Raw genomic sequence first — 19355 nt, 5'->3', positions numbered from 1 at the left:
TGAATGGCCCGGATTCATCTGCTCCCCTTGCACCTGGCACACAGCAAACCCGAATCAACATTTGTGAGATGAGTGCATGATTCCCACGCTTTCTGGGGTGGTCCCCAACTCCAGCACAGGCCTCTGGTCCTACTTCTGCTGGCAGCGTGGGCACCCAGTGGGAGCTGGGACCCTTGGGTGAGGGCGGAAGTCCAGGCTGCAGCTGGTAGCCAAGGCAGCTGATTTCTAAGAAACCAGCTGAGGGACAGGAAGGCTGGGGCAAAGCTCAGGATGGCTTTTACTTTCAGTTTTCAGGCGCTGGAGCCGAGTAGGTGCCCAAGGTTCGTGGTTGGGAGGGGCAGGGGTTGCAGGCCCTGCTTTGTCACATATCCAGGACACAGCCGCCACTTCAGGACATGGACCAGGCCAGGAGCCCAGAGAGGTCCAGCCCGGTCCAGCCTCGAGGGTAGGAACAGGGGGGCCGCCGGGGCTAAGGACCTGCCACCTGGCCCAGCCACCAATGCTTCCTCTTCAGTCACTTGCCCTTTATCTGCTTTGGCTTTTTCATTCCTTCACCCCCTCCCCCTCATTCAGTGATGGATCGATTCATTCATTCACTCTTTGGCTGGTGAATTCCCTCATGCTCTCGTTCACGCACCGTCCCCAAGCCGTTCTCGAATTCCCAGGTCCCCCTCTCTGTGTTCTCTTTCCTCCCTGTTTCCCTTCCCATCTTTCCTCTCCTCTCCCCCGTCCTCATCTCCCCATCTCTGTCTCTCACTCCCTGGCTCTGCCTGTCCCTATCCCCTTCTTCCCCTCTCTCTCCGACTCCCAGCGCCCTTGCTTTCCCCGGCTGAGCTGGATTTTGCAGGTTGCTTAGGGGACTTCCTGTCATGGCTCAGCGGGGTAAGAATCTGACTAGGATCCACGAGGATGGGGGTTCCATCCCTGGCCTCGCTCAGTGGGTTAAGGATCCGGCGTGGCTGTGGCTGTGGTGTAGGCTGGCAGCTGTAGCTCCGATTCAACTCCAAGCCTGGGAACTTCCGTATGCTGTGGGTGCGGCCCTAAAAAAAAAGGATCTATATTATACATATTCTGTATTGCTATATACATATGGTATATATTAGCCATGCAGGCTGACTGGGAATTTACCAAACAAATGAAGAGGAAGCAAAAGAAACATCCAAGACTTTCCCCAGGTCGCTCAAAATGCCTAGGGAACGATGAGAAATTGGGGAGGATGGAAGAGGTGGGGAAAGGGAAGGGAGCAGTGAGGGGCTAAAAATGTCCATTGAGGGAGTTCCTGTCGTGGCGCAGGGGAAGCAAATTCCACCAGGAACCATGAGGTTGCGGGTTCGATCCCTGGCTTTGCTCAGTGGGTTAAGGATCCAGTGTTGCCGTGAGCTGCGGTGTAGGTCACAGATGAGGCTCAGATCCGGCATAGCTGTGGCTCTGGTGTAGGCCGGTGGCTACAGCTCCGATGAGACCCCTGGCCTGGGAACCTCCATATGCCATGGGAGCAGCCCTAGAAAAGCAAAAAGACAAAATAAAAAAGTCCATTGAGGCAATAAAGGATGTCACATCCCATGGGAAAGGTGTCATATTTTAGTGTCTAGCAGCTGGAAGCCACTAGAAGGCTCTAGGGTTGTGTCGCTCGGTTCAAATACTGCTCCGACTACTTTTATTGACCTTGAGACCATCGACAAGGAACTTAACCTCTCGTGGCCTCAGCTGCCTTGTCAGTAAAATGAGATAGTAGTGGTGCCTAGCAAGAGCCAGATAAAGGGCAGCCAACGCAAGACTCCTCTGCAGTGGGAGCTCAAGGGTGTGTGTGACCAGGGCTGTGAAGTGATCAAATCTGCAGTTTGGACAGTCAGCCTCAATTCCCTCGACTGCTTGCAAAGGGGCTGGCAGCCCACACCTCTCAGTTTCCCATCTCAAATCCCGTGGAGGGGGATGCCCACAGGAAGGCTGGAGGGTGCACCCCCAGCCCTGCCCACTTGGCTAGGGGAGCCGGCCAGGCCCCAGTCTGCTGGACCTGAGGTAGTTTCGCTTTGACCCACCTTCCAGAAACTGTGGCCCTTCCTGTCACCAGGTTAGCACAGAGGGGATTGGCAAAAGATAAGATAAAAAGCACAGAGGAGCCCCAGGCTGGCCATGCAGGGCTTTCGTTTTCAGCGTCCCGAGCTGGAGGGGGGCCAGGCACCCCTGATATAGAGCCCAGCCTGCCCTACCAACATAGTGCCACTTATTAGGCATGTACAATCACTTCCTTTTAGTCCTCTGTACTGGGCGGGATCTTGGTGCTTACCCATTTCACAGGGGAGGCAACTGAGACTCAGAGTCAGAACCTACAACATGCAGATGGCAGCCAAGCCAGCTGTTTCCCAGGTGTGGGATGGGTGCCCTGGAAGGTTCCTGGATGATATTTTTAGGTGGGACACAGGGACTCTTTTTTTTTTTTTTTCTTTTGTCCTTTTCGGCTGCACCCCCGATGGATGTAAGTTCCCAGGCCAGGGATGATATCTGAGACTGGGGCTGTGACCTACACCACAGCTGCAGCGACCCCGGATCCTTCACTCACTCTGCCAGGCCAGGGATTCGAACCGGCATCTCCAAGGAGATAAGCTGGATCATTAACCTACTGCACCACAGCGGGAACTCCCAGGGACATTTTGCTAAAACAGTGAGCCCACCCCCTGCTGTGAAACAGTGATTTCCTACTTTCCTTTTCGTGTAGTCTTTCTACTAAGTCAAGGAGAAAGTCTCATTTGGGTGCTGCTGTGTCTCAAACATGTCTCTGACACTTGACACATTTTTCTCTCTCTCTCCCTCCCTTTCAATCAAACACAAAGCAGACCTTCTCCTAGAGCAGAGCAAGATACCAATCTCTAGCTAGAACCTACTCACATTGCTTGCATTTCATTGCATTTTTTAAAGGGTTACCTCTTTGTGACCGGTGAGTCTGGCTTTCTGCATGTAGTAACGACATGTTTCCCTTTAAATAAAACTTACTTAAGGAAACCAAGTAACTTGATCTGAAGAATATCATTGCATAACATGAAGCCGAAACTTGGATAGAACTGGCAAAAATCATAAAAGTGGAGTTCCAGTGGCTGACCTCATGGCCACCTCAGCTTAAAGCTTAAAACTAAGGGATGGCTGTGAAATTGGGCTGCCTGTGTTAGAACCTTCTAGGGTCTGCCACCGAGCTGCTGTGTGACCCTGGCCCTTTATTTACCCTCTCTGTGCCTTGGTGTCCTCATCTGCAAAGTGACCATAACAACAATAATTATACCTGTTTCACGTGGTCCTTGTGAGGCTCCATGGCTGTGCTGATTCAAATATACGTGGGCAGCTGGTGTGATGCAAAACAATGATTATTATTATAATTCCTATATTTGGGTGGTGACCTATTTCATTTCCACTTATATTAAATCTTCTCTTCCTCGTGACTCTTCTGAAGCAAGGCAGAGTGGGTCTAATTGAGTCTAATTCTAATTTTACAGAGCAGGCCACTACAGGCAAATGGTTAACGGTCAGGACTTGAACCCAGGTCCTGGGGCCCAGCTCTTTCTGCTCCCCTGTGCTGCCTCCCACAGTGAAATGTTGATGGGGAGGGGCCCTCCGAGGCTGACTTACCTGGGTCTTGCGCCCTCCTCTCCATCCTGCCTCTGGATGCCCCTCCCAGCTCATCCAGGTGTGGGAGGTAAGGGAGGGAGTGTCTCACCACACAGGTCCCTGCAGGTCCCCAGGTGGGGCCAACCCTGAATGTCACCCTCCCAGCCCTGCTCTTGCACAGGATTCAGCTGTCTGGCTCACTTGTCCCTGTCCCTGCCCCTGCCCATCCTCATTTGCATCTCCCCCCCACCCCCAGCAGCCAGGGCTGGCCCGGAGCCACTCCTTCAGAGTCCCTTTTGATCCAGCATCCCTGGCCATTTTCCTAGGCTGAATTCTGATGCAGATTTGTAGTTAAGTTACCAGCCTACCATCTTGCCTGGCTTCCCAGCCTAGGTTTGGAAAGAAAGGGCAGGTGCCTGAGGGGCTCTGAGCGCTGACCAGTTCCATGTCTCCGAACATCCTCTGGGGTGGTCCTAAGTGTTAGAAACACATTAATCCATGCACTCTAGAGCACTATAGGGGGTGAGATCATGACCTTGGGTCTCGAGCCCCTGGAGGCAAATGCTGCCTTTGCCATTTACACATCATGCGGCCAATTCCTTCACCTTTCTGAGCCCATCTCCTCATGATGCAAACTGGGTAAATATTAGCATCCGTAGGTGCTCAGTAAATGGCATTATTTTTTTGGCCGTGCCCACAGCACACAGAAATTCCCTGGCCACGGATCCAACTCACGCCACAGCAGTGACAATGAGCCACAGTAGGGACAATGTGGGATCCTACTGGGATCCACATTTCCTGGAGTTCCCAATGTAGGCCACCAGGGAACTCCAGGAAATGGCATGATCTTAAAACAGCAGCAGGGCAAAAATCAAGAAGCAGAGAAGCCAGTGCCAATGACTGGATAACTATCATGTGTTAAACATTTTATAGGACCTGTCTTCATTTTGCCCAAGGGGTGGGTACAGAGGTTACTCTCATTTTCAGGTGAGGAAACCAGGGTTTGGGACCTACGGGCTGTGTGAGTTGGGGCAGCAGGGGTGGGTACAGACTAGATGGGGTGGAAGTGATTTTTGGTCTCTAAAGACTAGAGGGGGCGGGGCGGTGACCTGGCATGCCCTTAGGACACGTTCTCTCAGGGCAGGTGCAGGGGTGTGTGTTGGGGGGAAGCTGGGGGGTTGTGTTCCAAGCAGGCAGCACACATGGGGTGGTGTTGGGACCACGCGGAGGCCAGCGGGGGTAGGAAGGCCCAGGATCCGAGCGGGATGAACAGAGCTCGGCACCCACAGCAGCCGTGAGAGCGGCGTGCTGATGTCATCAGCGCGCGGCCCGGGGCGGCCTGATAGGTCGCGAGCGGTGCGGAGCTCTTGGCTGATGACGCTGGGACCCGTACGAGGCCTTGATTTTTGAAGCCAAAGGAGGTGTGGGAACAGCACATGCAAAGGACCGGTGGCAAGAGGGAGTGCGGTGAGTGTGGCGGAGGCGGTGGGGCCCCCTGCAGCCTCGCGGGAGGTGGGCCTTTTGAGCACCGCAGGGAGTCACTGGAGGCCTGCGGCTTGGAGATGCCCAACCTCCCAAGGGGTTATGTTTGTGTGGTGGGGGCGTGTAGGGGTTTGTACTGGGGCCAAACAGCCGGTATAAAATGCATGGCACCCGTTTCCCCTGAGGGCTGTCAGGTGCCAGGACCAAGTGGGAGGGGCGGTTGAACTCGCGCCTTGGGCACCATTGTCCCTGTGTGGACTTGCTTTGTTGAACACTGCACTGCCCTCCCTGAGGGACCCTGAGACTCCCTCCCCCCACCCTAAACCCGCGCGGGAATAGGCCAGGCCCCTGTTATATCCCCGGAAACCGCGCGAGCCCAAGGGAGTCTCCGGATGATGGTAATGGACGCCAGGTGAGGGTGCTGCCCAGGTGAGGGGATGCAAAGCAAGCCTCCAGGTGGCACTGGCCACCCCGTTTCAGGCCCAGTCCGCCTCCTTTCAGGTCCTGTGGGTCCTTCCCCAAAGCTGAAGCCAGCTTTCCTCTTCACAGACGATCGCCACTCTAGGAAGCCCCTCACTGGAGTCTGGGGGGCTCTGCCCTGGGTCTCTGTTCAGACCCAGGCTTGGGGTCTGGTCAGAGTTGGGGTTTCTGACTGATGCCAGGTTTGGCCCACACTTGCTGCCAGAATTGGGCCAGGCAGGTCCTGTGGCTGTCCCTGCCTTGCTGTGGCCCAGTTGGCTGGAGCTGAAGGTGTGGCCAAGAGTGACACCCACCCTTTCCCCCCCCCTCCCCCCCGCCCCAGATAATACATCATAAGGCAAGAAGCCTAAGGCCATCTCTGCCTCGCCATCAGAGGATCAGGCCACCCCCATCACACTTCAAATCCACACTCCTCTCCTTGGCCTACAGGGCTCTGGCCCCTGCCCACCCGTTCCACCTCATCCCTTGCCCGGCCTCCACTCAGTCCCCTCCAGTTTGGCCAGTGTCTGGAATGGGCTGAACTCCCTCCCAGCTGACAGCTTTGGACTTGATGTTCCCTCTGCCTGGAAGGTCCATCTCCTGGCTGGCTCCGTCCAGTCATTGCAGTGTGACCTGTGGGGAGCCTTCCTGACCTTTCTTTTAAAATAGCCCCACCCCCCACCCAGCCACCTTGTTGAGTTTTCCTCTGAGTATGTACGGTCACTACTCAGAATGGTCTTGTTCCTTTTGTGCCATATTTAGTTACTGTCTGAAGCCCTGAATGCGACCATGGCGAGAGCAGGGACCAGACTCCCTTGGTTTTGTCCATTCCTGTATGTATCCTTTGGGCTTCGAGTAATGCCTAGAACATATAGGTGCCACGTGAATGTTCGTTTAATGAACTTCAGTATCATTGTGTGAGCAACACATCATTCAGAGATGTACTGCCAGGCTCTGTGCTAAATGCTTCAGGTTCAGTACCTCAGGAAGCAGCTTGGCTCTCCACTTCCTGGCTGCGGGACTGTGACAGTTCCACTCATGAGGTTGGGAGAGTCAAGCAGGCCGAGGTGAGGCCTGGGAATAAGCATCTCCATGGGATTCCTCCCTCTTCCCACCTCTCCTCGTGAAGAAACCAGTTGTCTTGAGAGGGGTGTAGACCTGGTGCAAGTCTTGGTTATGACCTTTGAGCTGTGTGACCCTGAAGAAGTGACTGTACTTCTCTGAGCCTCCATTTCCTCATCTCTAAAATGGGGAGCAGAGTCCCCAGCTCAGGAACGGCTTCGATGCTGGCCACAGGCTGCTCCCGAACCTGTGCGCCATCCCCATCGTTCTAAAGAGCTGCCCCTTCCCATTCTGCGTGCCCCCCACTGCCCGGCTCACCCACTCACTGCCAGTGCAGAAGACACCTCAGCCGCACCTGGGCCCCCAACCCGGTCCCCCCCACACCAACCCTCCTCTCACTTTTCATTCTTGTAAATTGACGTCAGCGCTGCTGAATCATGAAGCTGAGGTTTGAGAGAATCTGCACCACGGAGAAGCCACACAGGGTGCGGGGCCCCCACTCCCTGCCCTTCTCCGAGGCGAGTCTCACTGGTGTGTGCCTGCGAGCTGTTGCTCAGGGCCTGGAGTGCAGCTCCTGGGGGCTTTTAGGTCATTTAGATCCCTGTATGTATGTTAGTATAGATTTTTTGAAAAATCACTCACAGAGAAATGGGCCAGCTCTGGGTAGTGTGATTAGAGGCATTTTATTCTGAGCTATTTTGCTAAGGGGAATGGGTTGGGATACTGAAGATATAATTTTAAAGCCTTTTTTGAAAGGACAAAACCCTGGAAATACTGTAAATGAACTGCAAATTAGTTCCTCTTTAACTGAGAGCCTGTTTCCTCATCTGTAAAATGGGGATGTTAATAATACCTCAATTCTAAGGCTAGGGTGAAATTGACTTTTTAAAAATTTATTGACCATTTTAATATAGGTAACTAGGCACTTGGAATAGTGCCTGCACATTGACGCTCTATATAAATGTTAGCAGCTGCTTTAGTATTACTGCAGCCGTGAGGCCTTCGTGGGAGGCTGTGCTGGCTAGTGGTACCCAGCTTCTGAAGCAGGACTGTCCTAGGTTTGAAAATCTGGCTCCTCCACTTGCCTCTCTGAGCCTCAGTTTTCCCATCTACACAATGAGGGGAGGTTACTAACTCACAGGCCAGTTGTGAGGCTTCAACAAGGTAGCACGGGGCCCGGCATACAGTAAACGCTCACTAAGTGTCTGCCCTATGCCCAGGCACTGCCTTCTTGGGTTTTTCTCCCAGCACTGCCCAAGCTGGGTGGGAGACAGGGAAGTCGGAACAAGGCCAGGACTCGATCTACAGAGCAGAGAAAAAAGGGCAGGACACAGTTAAGAAAAAGCAGTGATTCCTTGGAGGCACTGAGACAAGACGTCTCCTCCTTCCCTCCCAGCCCACCTCATTAAAGGATGAAATTGCCAAAGCTCTCCGAGATCCTAAATCTCTCCTGGCCATCCTTAACCTTGAGGCCCGGAATCTATTTAATCCCCAAGACAAGCCTGGGCCGCCCCAGCTCTCTGGTTATCAAGTTAATTTTATGCTGCACTTTCAAGTCTGAAAGGTATTATTAAATATTAGGACACTCCATCACAAGCATGTCCAAGGCTGCAGAGGGCCATTCTGACTTCTAAAAATGAAGTGTAATGTGTCTGTGAGGCTGCTTAACCCTAAACCTGAAAGTGGCTCAATCCACCAAGAGCAGCAGCTCAGGTGTGAGTGGCCAGCAGGCCGGCCACAGATGCAGGAGTAGCCTGGGAACCCTCTGGTGATGCTGGCCAGCCCAAGTTCCCAAAAACACCACCTCCTCCAACCACTACGCATCAGTGCCTGCTGCTGAGGGTTACAGCAAAGCACCTCTTCCAGCCAGCCCATTTTAGAGGTAGTCACTGAGGCCCCGAGAGGCAAAGGGAATTGCCCAAAGCCGCCAAAAGGGCCCTCCTTCCACCACAGACCACAAAGCGTCTTTCTGGCTCCAAGTTGTGTGTTCACCAAAAAGTACATGAGTTAGAAGAGAGCGGGAAGAAGGAAGTCAGACCCAGCACTGAATCCCCATCCCATTTAAACTATGTCTCCCTAGATACTGAGTTTCAGAATGTGCCACTCCTTCCAAAAACTCATCGAGCCCCCACCCCCACCCTCTTCCTGGAAGAAGTTGTGGTCATAGAATGAAAGAAGTTTCCTCTCTGTCATCCATTTCAGATTTCTGGGAGGACAGCCAAAAAAGGCCATAGGGATGACCACAGGCAAATTTAAAATGCCTCAGTGTTCTCTTCTGTAAGATGGGGATTAGAGCCTTGCTTCATAGGGTTGTCTTTATAGATTAAGTCAATTTAAGCATGTGAAGCACAGAATAGGGCTTGGCACACATTAAGTGCTCAAACTCGAGCTGCCATGTTACCAGAGACAAGACCAAAACTAGACAAACTGTTCCTCTCCCCTTGAGCACTGTGGGTAGAGCCATGCAGGGCTCCCAGCCAGAACTTGGGCCCCACACGGCCTTTGGCCAAGCTGAACAGGTCAGTCTTAGGACCCCGGGGACCCGCTCAGAATCATGGAAAACCTTTGACCAAAGCACACGCTCTAGAAACCTTTTTTCTTAAAAAAAAAAAAAACTTTCATAATAAAGTTTATTACCTAAACTGGTGGTAAAAAATATAAAATAGGATTCTGCACAGCAGAAAAATAAAGCCAGAGACCCTCCCCCAACCCCTGGTTTGTGCAAAGATACTGGGTATATGTAAACATGAAGAGGTAGGAGGTACTGAGTTCAGGTCCTGGCCCCAGATAGTTAAGTTAAGCTACTACCAGGGGGACAACCAGGGGGACCCAGAGGGAGCACCAAGAGGGGGCACCCCCACAAGAGGTGGGGAGGGGTCTACGGGAGGGGTCTCCAGCCGAGGGCGGGAGGCGCCTCGCCCCCACACTCGCTCCCTCCAACCCACATGGTTCCAAGGAAATAATAATTAATAATAGAAAATAATAAGGCGCCCCAGTTAATGCTCCGTGCAGGGCGGGCGCGGCCGATCATATCTGGAAGGGGAAGGAGCTCAAGTAATCGCGGAGGACGGGGTTGAGGGGGATGCGCGCCAGGTTCTCGCGGCCCACGGTAGCCACAATGCGCTGGCGGCACAGCTCCTGCAGCGGCCGCACGCGGCGCTGGCGCAGCGGGGCCCCCAGCATGCGGCGCGGCGCCGCCACGTAGTGCTCCAGCAGCTCGAAGAGGCAGTCGAAGCTCTCGCGGCTGCCGTCCAGGTGGAAGCGGCCGGCCTGGAAGTGCACGCGGATGCTTGTGGGGCCCGAAGCCATCTTCACACTGAGGGCGAAGAAGCAGTTCCGCTGGCGGCTGTCGCGCACCAGGAAGGTGCCCACGGGCTCGGCGCGCAGCCGCTCGTGCGCCCCGTGCACGCTCAGAGGCCCCCAGTAGAAGCCGCAGGCGTCGAGGAGCGCGCTGGCGCGGGTGATGCGCCGGTAGTCGGCGTGCGAGCGGAACGTGCGGAAGTGCGTGTCGCCCGGGGCTGGAGCCGGGGCCGCCGGGCAGGGCCGCGGGCGCGCCGGGACCCCGGGTGAGGAGGAGGAGGAGGATGAAGATGAAGAGGAGGAGGAGGAGGAGGAATGCTCTGGCCGCCGTCGGGGCTCTGCTGCCGTGGAGATTGCATTGTCGGCTGCCACCTGGTTGTGTGCTACCATCCTACACGCGGGGTCGGCCGGAGGGGTGGGCCATAGCGTCCGGGGGTGCGCTGATGGGGGAGACAGTCAGTGAGCGGGGAGTCTGGGTGGGGCTGGGCAGGTGAGAACCCGCGAGGCAACTTAGGAGGGGTGGGGATCCGTTTCTAATGGGTCGAGGGCGCAAGACCAGGTCGGGGCGGCCCTTTGAGCCTCAGTGGTCTCATCTAGAAAATGGGCTTCCCCGTCCGCAGAGTACTTCCACGCGGCTGGGAGCTCGGTGGGGCTCGGAGTCGCTCAAAGTTTGGTTAAGAGAGGGGGGCGTGGAGAGAGGTGCTTTGGAGAAACCAGCCCCAACTCCGGCCACTCGGCTCCCCATTCGCCGCCCTACGGCCGCCGCCTGCTGGCCAGGCCGGGGATTGGCGCCTCGACTCCGAGATTTGCGCAAAGGCAGAAAAGCTGCGTTGCGGGAACCCCCAAGCGCGGGGGTCTGCCAGGGTGGAGCCAGCCGGGGCTAGGGGCGTGGCGGCCGCGACCCCACCACGCAGCGCCCGAGGCCGCCCTGGCAACCTGGCTGTCCTGTGCCGTCCTCCCCTTTCCCTCCCGCTTTCTTGCCCAGTGCCGGGCTCACCTGGCGGCGGGGCGCGGGGCGCCGCGGGCGGGGCGGCGGGGGTCTCCGGGGCGGCTCTCGTGCATGCTCCGGGGCCGGGAGCCGTGCAGCTGCCACGGCCGCAGCTCGCTCTGCTCCGCGCCCGCCCCTGCACCAGTCTTTTAAACTGGCTTGGAGGTGTGGTCAGTGAAGGCCCCGCCCCCTACGGCTACACCCCCCCCCCCCCACTACAGGCCCGCCCTTCCGCGCCACTTTCGGTTTCTTTTTGTGCGCGCCTCGGAGGCCAGGCTCGCTCGACCTTTGCCACAAATCCGGGAACCTTTCCCCGGGAGGCCCCCTGTCCTGATCTAGCCTCGCACCTGTCCTAGGACCCCTCTATTCAGGTCTCCAGCCCCATCCCTGAGCTCCCTGGGCAGTTCTCAGACGCCCCTTCGGACCTAGTGGCCCAGCTTCCCCCGCCCCCGCCACTGCTCTCGGTCGCAGATTTCTGCAGCCAACCCCTTAAGGATACTTTGGACTGACCCTAGCACATTCTTCTGCCCCATCAGGTGTCTCATCACCCACCTTGGCTAGATCTGGGTCCTCTACTCTGGAGCCAGACACCTCCACCCGCCCTTGGGGTCTCGTTTGGGACCCCTCCGGACTGCTTTCGCCATTGCTCTGCCCCGTAGTGCCGGAGCCTCTAGATGGCTGCTTCTGCGCCCCTCCCTGCCTGTTGCTGTCCCCAGTTTTGGCTTGGGCTTCCCAGGAAGCGACGATCTGACCACAGGCTTCGGAGGAACCCTTCGGCGGCGCGGGAGGGGCGCCTTCGCTGCTCACACAGTTCCTCGGAAACCGGGCGGGGCCGGGCAAGGTCGGTTGCCGGTGGCCTTGGCCGGCGCTCTACTACGCCGCAGCCGGAGAAACTGAGGCTCAGTGACTGGTGGAGGGGGAGCTCCGAAGGAGGCACGCCCTCCTTGCTTTTATTTCGGGGAGAGGAGCAGCTAGGCACTCTGGAGCCCAGTGAAAAAACGGTTCATTTTCAGATGTGTTAATTCCAAAAACCTGCTGTGAGTTTTCCTGGCCAGCCCTCCTCTTCCCCCTCGTCTACTTTACTGTTGCCTCCCCACTGCTCGCGTCTGCTCCCTTCCCACACTCGCACCTCGGCTTTGGGATGACGGGGTACCAGTTGTGATTCGTACATTTGTGTGTGATCCTGTTTGTCCTGGAAAGGCACGGAATAGGTGCCTGGCTGCTATTTGTATTTTTGAATGAAAGAAAGAGCGAATGAGCTTTGAGGCTGGTGGGTGGTGCGTCTCAGAGCCAGGAGGCATCACGCGGAGGACACCAGGCTTGGCCGACCCTGGCTGCACACTGCCCTCTACAGGCAGCTCTCAGGCTGCAGCCCAGCTCGCTCCTCTGCTTGGAGCCCTGGTGGCAGGTCCTCCAGCCTCGGCGCTTGTCATCCCTGAACCCAGCCCCCCTGTGTTTCCTCGTGAACACAAGGGGATGGCCCAGGACCAGCTTGCTTAGAACCCCCTTGGCTCCCTGAATTCATGTTCACAGCAGCTGGTGTTGGTCATTGATGTGGTTGTGTGTGTGTGTGTGCCCTGGGTTGTGTGTGTGAACGTGCACTTGGGTGCAAGGGAGTGAGAAGATGCAGAGCCATGCATGTGCCAGTGGTCAGGTGCTGTGGTCATTCAGGACCAGCTGCATGGGGCCGCCTTGTGGTAAGTGACAAAATATAAAGTAATGGTTCAAAGCTGGACTTTGGACCCAGGCTAGCTGGTTTCCAATTACAACTATGCAACTTTCTGTCCTTGTGATCCTGAGCATGTAATTAACTCCTTTGCTTTGGTGTCTCCATCTATGAAGAAGGTCATGATATTGTCTCCCTCCAAGTACAGGGATTAAATGAGTGCTAATGGGTCAGGTGCTTTGAACAACCCCTGGTGTATAATAAGCATTCAGGAGGTGTTTGCTGTTGCTGTTATTGTCCATCAGCGGCTGGCTGTGGCTGTGGCAGCGTATTGGAGCCACAGACATTTGGCTTTATTTTAGAAGCCCTAGCCCAAGGAGAGCAGGCCATAGAAGGCATGGGGGAGTAGAAGGAGAGTTTCATGGCCCCTGGATGCTGGCAGTGGGGAGGCATAGCACCTCCTTCTCCCTTTGAGCTGGGGGTGGGTGGTCCAGTCCCAGAGAAGGCAGCCAGGCTGGGCTGGCTCCTGTATGACTTGTCTTCCTGCCAGCAGTCTACTTGGCAGGCCTCTGGGCAGAGGGAGATGTATAAATAGCTGGTGGCCCACGTGCCCCCCCCCCCCATCGACAGCCCAGGTGACTCCTACCTCTTTTTCCGGAGACTCGGGCCTCCTCCCCTTGGTCCTCCACTTGCCGCCACACTCCCATCCATCCCCATGGCGCCCCGCCTTCACTTTGTTTACCGATATCCATTTAGCATTGGCCTAAACTGTGTACTCAGTGCTTTAGAGTCCTTAGACCCTGGATTGGTACAACATCCAATCTGCCCATTGTACAGATAGGGAAACTAGGCTTAGAGAGGGAGCCACTTGCCCAGGGGCACACAACTCAGAAGGGGCAGAGTGGAGACTTATATCCGGGATGAGAGACCCCAAAGCCTTGGCCTGCTCTGCCATAGACTCTTCCCCACCTTCAATCTGATTCCTGGTGATCTCGAGTCCTGGTTTGTTTTCTGGAAAAACAGTAGATGGCAAAGAAATCAGAGCGATTCATTTGTATCCTGGGCCTCCTGGGGGAGGCGTGAGGACCTTTCTGCAGACTTCCCTTTTGTGCATAAGTTTGGAAAGGCTCCAGGTCTTGCCAGTCAAGCCTCTGTCTCACCCTTTGTGGCCCTGGGCCCCCTTGAGTCTCGGTTTCCTTGTGTGGACAATGGCCCTGGCCTTACCCTCCATGCAGACCAGATCCTGGTTGTGCAACCGTGGTGAGACAGGCACAAGTTGCTGAGCACACGTGGGTTTCCTCCCCACCAGCAGTGACCGTTACTATAGCTCTGGTTTCATTCTCAAGTCTCCAGTTCAAAACGAAACCAAATCCAGACGCAGAAAGGGAAAAAGAAACATGCTGATTGACAAGCATCTGTCTGCCGGGCTCCCGGGAAGCTGGGCAGCATGGGAACCCTGAGGAGTTTGGACTCCAATGGGCCGTGAGACCCCAGCCGAGCAGCCTGCTCTCTCTGGGCCTCAGAAGGGCATTGGAAATTTGGCACCTCACAGAGCAGCACAGAAACAAAACCTGAAGCAGGGTGCCAGGCACGGAGCAAAGTGATGAGCAGGAGTGGCTTCTTGTCACGGGGCGGTTGGGTCAGCCCTAGGTCCACAGCTTGTCTGGCCACGGCCAGACATGTGGGCTGCTTTTCCCCCCACCCCACCCCCCTGGCAGCTGAGAAGTGAGAGGTCCAGTCAGTAGCTGGGGCGGGGGGCGGTCATGGGTTTGGTGCTCAGAGCTCAGTTTTTTCAGTTTCTTTTTCTAGCTTTGGCAAAGTCCTGCTGGGAAAAGCAGCCCCTGGTTAGGTCTTGTAATCTTGAAACCGCCCTGTGCTCCAGGGCTCCTCAGCCTTTCTTTACAGCCAAGATTCCCATGGGAGTCTGTGCTTCTGGGGAGCCCTGAGCTGTGGGGTTTGGAGCATGGATTCTGCTGTCAGCTGGCCTGGGTTTAAATCCATCGCTTAGTGAGCACATGGCCCGAGGCCAGCTTCCTAGCGTCTCTGTACTTCAGTTTCCTCATCTGCAAGGTAGGGTAATTACGCTTACTTCACCATTTCAGTATTTATTCAGTAGGTTTTTATTGAGTGCTTCCTGTCTGCCAGGCACTAGGACTCAGGGGTCTTCAGGGAGACCCCAAGAGTGAATTCTCATGGTCATTTCAGACCATGGTAAGTGCTCTGGGAAGATAAACAGGGAAAAGGGGGCAGCGAGGTGTGGAGACAGGAGTGAGGTGAGGCAGACAGGGCAGGTTGGAGCTGAGGCCTTTCTAAAAGCGGGATGAAAAGGATTCCAGGGAGAGAGAACCACCAGTGCAAAGGCCCTGTGGTGGGAGTGATTGGCGGAGCTGAGGATCATAAAGGAGACATGTATAGTTGGTGTAGGGAGCAAGGGGTGAGTGCAGGGGTGAGGTATAGAGGTTGAGGGGGTCCAATTGATGGGACAAGGTTTTGTTGGGACGTGGGAGGGGTTTGGATTTCACCCTGACTGCAGGAGACACTACCGGGTTGGGTGTGGAAAAAAACTCCGGCTGCTGACTTCCTGGACAGCTTGGGGCTCTAGCCACAGTGGTGACAGTGGGGGCCTTGGGACATACCTCATGATGGTCCGTGCCCCCCACCCCCGTGTCACCACACTAGTTCCTGAAATGGGTGCAAAGACAGTCCTCAGGGACAGCCAGGACATGCATCCGACCTGAGTTCTGGGGTCAGCCCTCCCTTCCCAGGAGACCCTGGAAGTGGAGGCACTGTTTGCGGAGCCCGCTCTGGGCCAGGCGAGGGTGTCTTGTTCACTCTCGCCCATGGTTCTGTGACTTGGAAATTCTGTGTCTCCATGTACTAGGCGAGGAAGGTACTTCTCTGGGGGCTGGTGGAAGAGCTTCGAGTATTTTGGAGAGCCCGGGGGCTGGGCTGCATCCCACTCGGAGGCCTCTTTCTCCAGACAGGTTGCTTCGTTACCTCGGGTGGAACCTTGTCCCCACAGCAGGAAAAATAGTGTGTTTCGGTGGTGAGAAGGGGCGTGCAGCTGGGGACACTTGAGCCCAAGGAGAAGGCTCTCGTCGGACAGAGGACTTATGGCCTGAGCTGGTGGCTGGGCCCCCAGATCCTGGGGAGACTTGGTGAGGACATTCCAGCAAGCCTCTTCAACCCACATGGCGGATGAAGGCGGGAGAGATGAGGTCGGAGCTTACGGGCAGTACCCAGTACTCACCAGCTTTCAGAAAGCAGAGCAGGTGCTGGGACTGGGTCAGAAACTCCAGAAGAGGAAAGCAGACTTCTGAAACTCTGGTTATGGGGTCCAGACACGGACCCAGGTCCCCACCCGCCCCCGCCCCATTGTAGCTTCCGGCACATCACCTTCATCTAGTGGCCGCAAGAACCGTCCGAAAACCTAAGCCTGGCAGGCCCAGTGCCTTTTCCTCAGTCAGTCTCGCAGCACCTCGCTGGGAGCCCATGGTTTCTATTTGTCCACCCTCTTCTAGTCTGCCCATCTGGTGGCCACCCTACCCCATCCTGCAAGTAGCAAAGTAAGTGTCAGTAGCTGACAACAGGGACACTGGCAGTGACCTTTGGCAGTTGACACATAGGGGAAACAAGCATTTGCAGAAGCTGTGGAGCTAGACGAAAGGGCTGACCATCAGCAGGCTGGGGACGCTGAGAGTTGGGGCAGGGCGTCTCCTCAACCCTGGGCACCAGCCCCCACCGTGGGGAGTGGGAAAGCTGCTGAGAGAGGCCGGCTTGAGGCCCATCGTTTCGGGGCATGAAGACCAGCAGTAGACGTGCTGTGGGCAGCCCACAGCCTGCTGGCTCCGGCAGAAGCCCCTGGCCGGGCCGGCAGGGCTGAGCAGGCTCTGGGAGGCGGTGGCCCTTCACCTGCACTTTGAAGAGCAAGAGAGACCTGGCCCAGGGAGAAGGGAGAGCGCCCCTGGCAGAGCGCGGCGCCAGCAAAGGCCCGGAGACCAACGTGTGAGGGCCCAAGGGGCAGGTGACAGGTGATGAGGATCAAGAAAGCAGGAAAGGCCCTGGGGCCACCCTGATGGTTTCTGGGCAGAGGCTTGGCTTGGGGAAGGCAGCGACTCTCCCTGAGGAGAGCCTTCGGGGTCACCTTGCCTGCAGCGAGCCCAGAAAGGGCAGATGGCACCGAGGACAGATAATACAAAGCCTTTGCAGACTCAGAGTTTACATCCAGCATTCCCGTGCTCTCTGTTCAGAGGCAGCGGAGCTTGGCTGAGCACCAGGTGCCTCACTGACACCCTTTCCACCCTACTTTATTTGTCTGTTTCCTTGTAGAAAATTATTTCCCCTCCCCAGACATATTCCCAGGCCTCAGCTTAGTCTTCCAGATGCTTTTCCAGGCACACACATGCCTGCATTTTCCCTCTAAAAGGACAGTGTTGCTTTGTGTAGAATTTCCCCTCCATCAATGGTAACCCTTTCCCCATCTTGCCCTTTCCACCCAGCAGCATATCCTGGCAACCGGGGGAGGCCACACATAGGTCAACCTCATTCCTTTAAACACTGCATGATGGAGCTGCCATTGTGGCTCAGTGGTAACGAACCTGACTAGTATCCATAAGGATGCGGGTTCGGTCCCTGGCCTCACTCAGTGGGTTAAGGATCCGGCGTTGCCATGAGCTGTGGTGTAGGTCACGGATGGGGCTCAGCTCTGGCGTTGCTGTGGCTGTGGTGTAGGCTGGCAGCTACAGCTCCAATTCGACCCCTAGCCTGTGAACCTCCATATGCCACGGGCGCGGTCCTGAAAAGAAAAAAAATAAAAAACAGAAAACAAAACTAAAAACTGCACAATAATCGTCAGTGAACCCGTGTGTTCGTTTAGCCATGCTGTGGGTATATACTTAGGGTGTTTCCAGTTTTTTACTCTTGCAAATCACATGGCCCTGCATCCTGGCCCACATGTGTGAGCCCTGCTCTGCACGCTGGAAATGTTCTCGGACGCTGCCCAGTTGCCCACCACACACTGTGCTGGTTTGCCGTCCTCGCTGCTGCCCTCTGCCTCCCCGTGCCTTCCCAGCGCTTGTTATTATCCAACCTTTTCTGGTTTTGCCCACTGAGTGGCCCATACCCGGCATCTCACCGTTGCATCAATGCCTGCACATTCTTCCATTCAGCAAAGCTTTACTGAGCTCCTGATATGTGCCAGCCCTGCACTAAGTACTGGGCTGCAGCGGTCCAGATGGCATGTGCCTTGGATTGCTTCACAAAGCCTGTGGCACACATGAGGCTCAGAGAGGTTCAGAGACAGGCCTAGGGTCACCCAGCGAGCGAATGGGGGAGGTGGTACAGTTTGAGGTAGTTTTCCTCCCAAATCGTACCTCAGGTTGACAGCTCGACATAGGCTCTGTACCCCCTTCCCTGGCTGCTCTTCACTCCCCCGCAGGACTGCTGGGCCCCTTAGTGACCACTCGGGCCCGCAGGAGTGACAGCTCCCCAGGCAGCTGAGCGAGAGTCCCACCACAGGGGGGCCAGGTCTTTCTTTCAGGGCCCTCCTTACTCCAGCATCCGGCCAAAATTAGGTCTCTCGACCAGAAAGGCAGGTTAGGTTGCCTTCAGAATGTGGCTGAATTTAGCAAATGTTTCTCTCTGTTTCTTGAAATCGGGTTTCCAGCAAGCCAGCCCCCAAACTCCTGCCGCCCCACCCCCAGCCCAGCAAGTGAAAGAATGAGTCTGTGGTTTGATTTCTCTCCACTTGTTATCATGTGTGTGACCGCGGGAGAGTAGCTGTGTGTCTGCAGGTGTGTGACTGCGGGAGGATAGCTGTGTGCTTGCTTGTGTGTGTTTCAGTGTGTGTGTGTGTGTGTGTGTGTGAAGGGGGGCTGTGTATCTGGGAGTCCGTGTATCTGGGGGTCCGTGTATTTGGGGGTCCGTGTGTGAACCCAGGGCTCTGTGTCTGGGTGAGTTTGAATGGAGATTTTTTTGTATGTGTGTCTGTGTTTGTGCCACTTTTTTCCTGAGTGTTGGTTTCAGGGAAATGTGTTAGGATGGGTCCATAACCCACACATGTGACCGAGTCTGTCTGCATCCAGCTTACTTCCTCTATTGCAGAGATAGTGTCCCTGTAATAGAAGAGCTCCTGCCTCCAGTGGTCGTATCATTAAAGGACACTGTCCAGGGAATAGGGAGGTCCTTTGCTGCGTGGGGCTCAAAGCCCCTGACCTTACCCTCTGACTCTCTGTCTCTGCCTCTTCTCTTAAAATGTGCTGCCTACAAGCACATCCCACACTGCTGTATTGAGTGACTATCATGTCACTGACTATCATGACATTATGTGGCCTTATGATTTTAATCAGGGAACCAGAAGGTTTGGGGCGAAGCATGAACCTCTGATCCCAAACCTGCCTTCCAAGAGACCTTGATCAAATCACTTCTCTTCAGAGTCTGCAGGAGGTCAAGGGACCCCCTCAGAGCAAACGGAGTGCTGGACCCCCTGCTGGACGCTGCCATATGCATTATTTCCATGACACCCCCTCCCAACCCCTCAAGGGAGGCACTTTAGCCTCCCATTTTACAGAGGAGGGGACCGGGCTGCAGAGGAGAAGTGACCTGCTCAGGCCACACAGCCAGGTCTGAAAGAACCCGCCACTGCCCAGGGCTCCGAGGAGCTCAGTGTCCTGCAAAACTTGGCCTCCTCTTGTCTACCTGAGACCTTGCTGGTTGGCGCATAACGTACACATCAGGCGTGCACCTCAGTGATTCCGTATCTGTGTGTTGCGGCCTGACCCCCACCATGAGGCCTTGCTCCAG

At 55.6% G+C, this 19355-nt stretch overlaps 1 protein-coding gene and 1 long non-coding RNA gene across 4 annotated transcripts; one reads left to right on the top strand and one right to left on the bottom strand.

The window, feature by feature from the left end:
* Positions 1 to 7264: 7264 nt before the first annotated feature.
* Positions 7265 to 11580, bottom strand: SOCS1 (suppressor of cytokine signaling 1). Of its 3 annotated transcripts, none has more exons than XM_005662126.4 (2): positions 11441 to 11580; positions 7265 to 10340 (listed from the first exon to the last, which is right to left on the bottom strand). In XM_005662126.4, the coding sequence occupies exon 2, from the start codon at positions 10288 to 10290 to the stop codon at positions 9628 to 9630; it is 663 nt and encodes a 220-aa protein (XP_005662183.1). In that variant the 5' UTR covers positions 10291 to 10340; positions 11441 to 11580; the 3' UTR covers positions 7265 to 9627.
* Positions 11127 to 17396, top strand: LOC146404547 (uncharacterized). The gene is made up of 2 exons (XR_014839623.1): positions 11127 to 14624; positions 15535 to 17396. It is a non-coding gene; the product is annotated as an uncharacterized LOC146404547 (long non-coding RNA).
* Positions 17397 to 19355: the final 1959 nt, after the last annotated feature.

Source organism: Sus scrofa, chromosome 3 (assembly GCF_054392235.1).
Source record: "Sus scrofa isolate SSC_HxYL_T2T_F1_AM1 chromosome 3, Sscrofa_HxYL_maternal_Yorkshire_Landrace_v2.0, whole genome shotgun sequence".
NCBI classification, from domain to species: domain Eukaryota; kingdom Metazoa; phylum Chordata; class Mammalia; order Artiodactyla; family Suidae; genus Sus; species Sus scrofa.
The sequence above is the reverse complement of the archived record's forward strand: the minus strand, read 5'-3'. Positions and strand labels throughout refer to the sequence as shown.

What these genes read in the sequence shown, in the direction of transcription:
- SOCS1 (XM_005662126.4), bottom strand. Translation starts at nt 10,290, where the DNA reads ATGGTAGCACACAACCAGGTGGCAGCCGACAATGCAATCTCCACGGCA.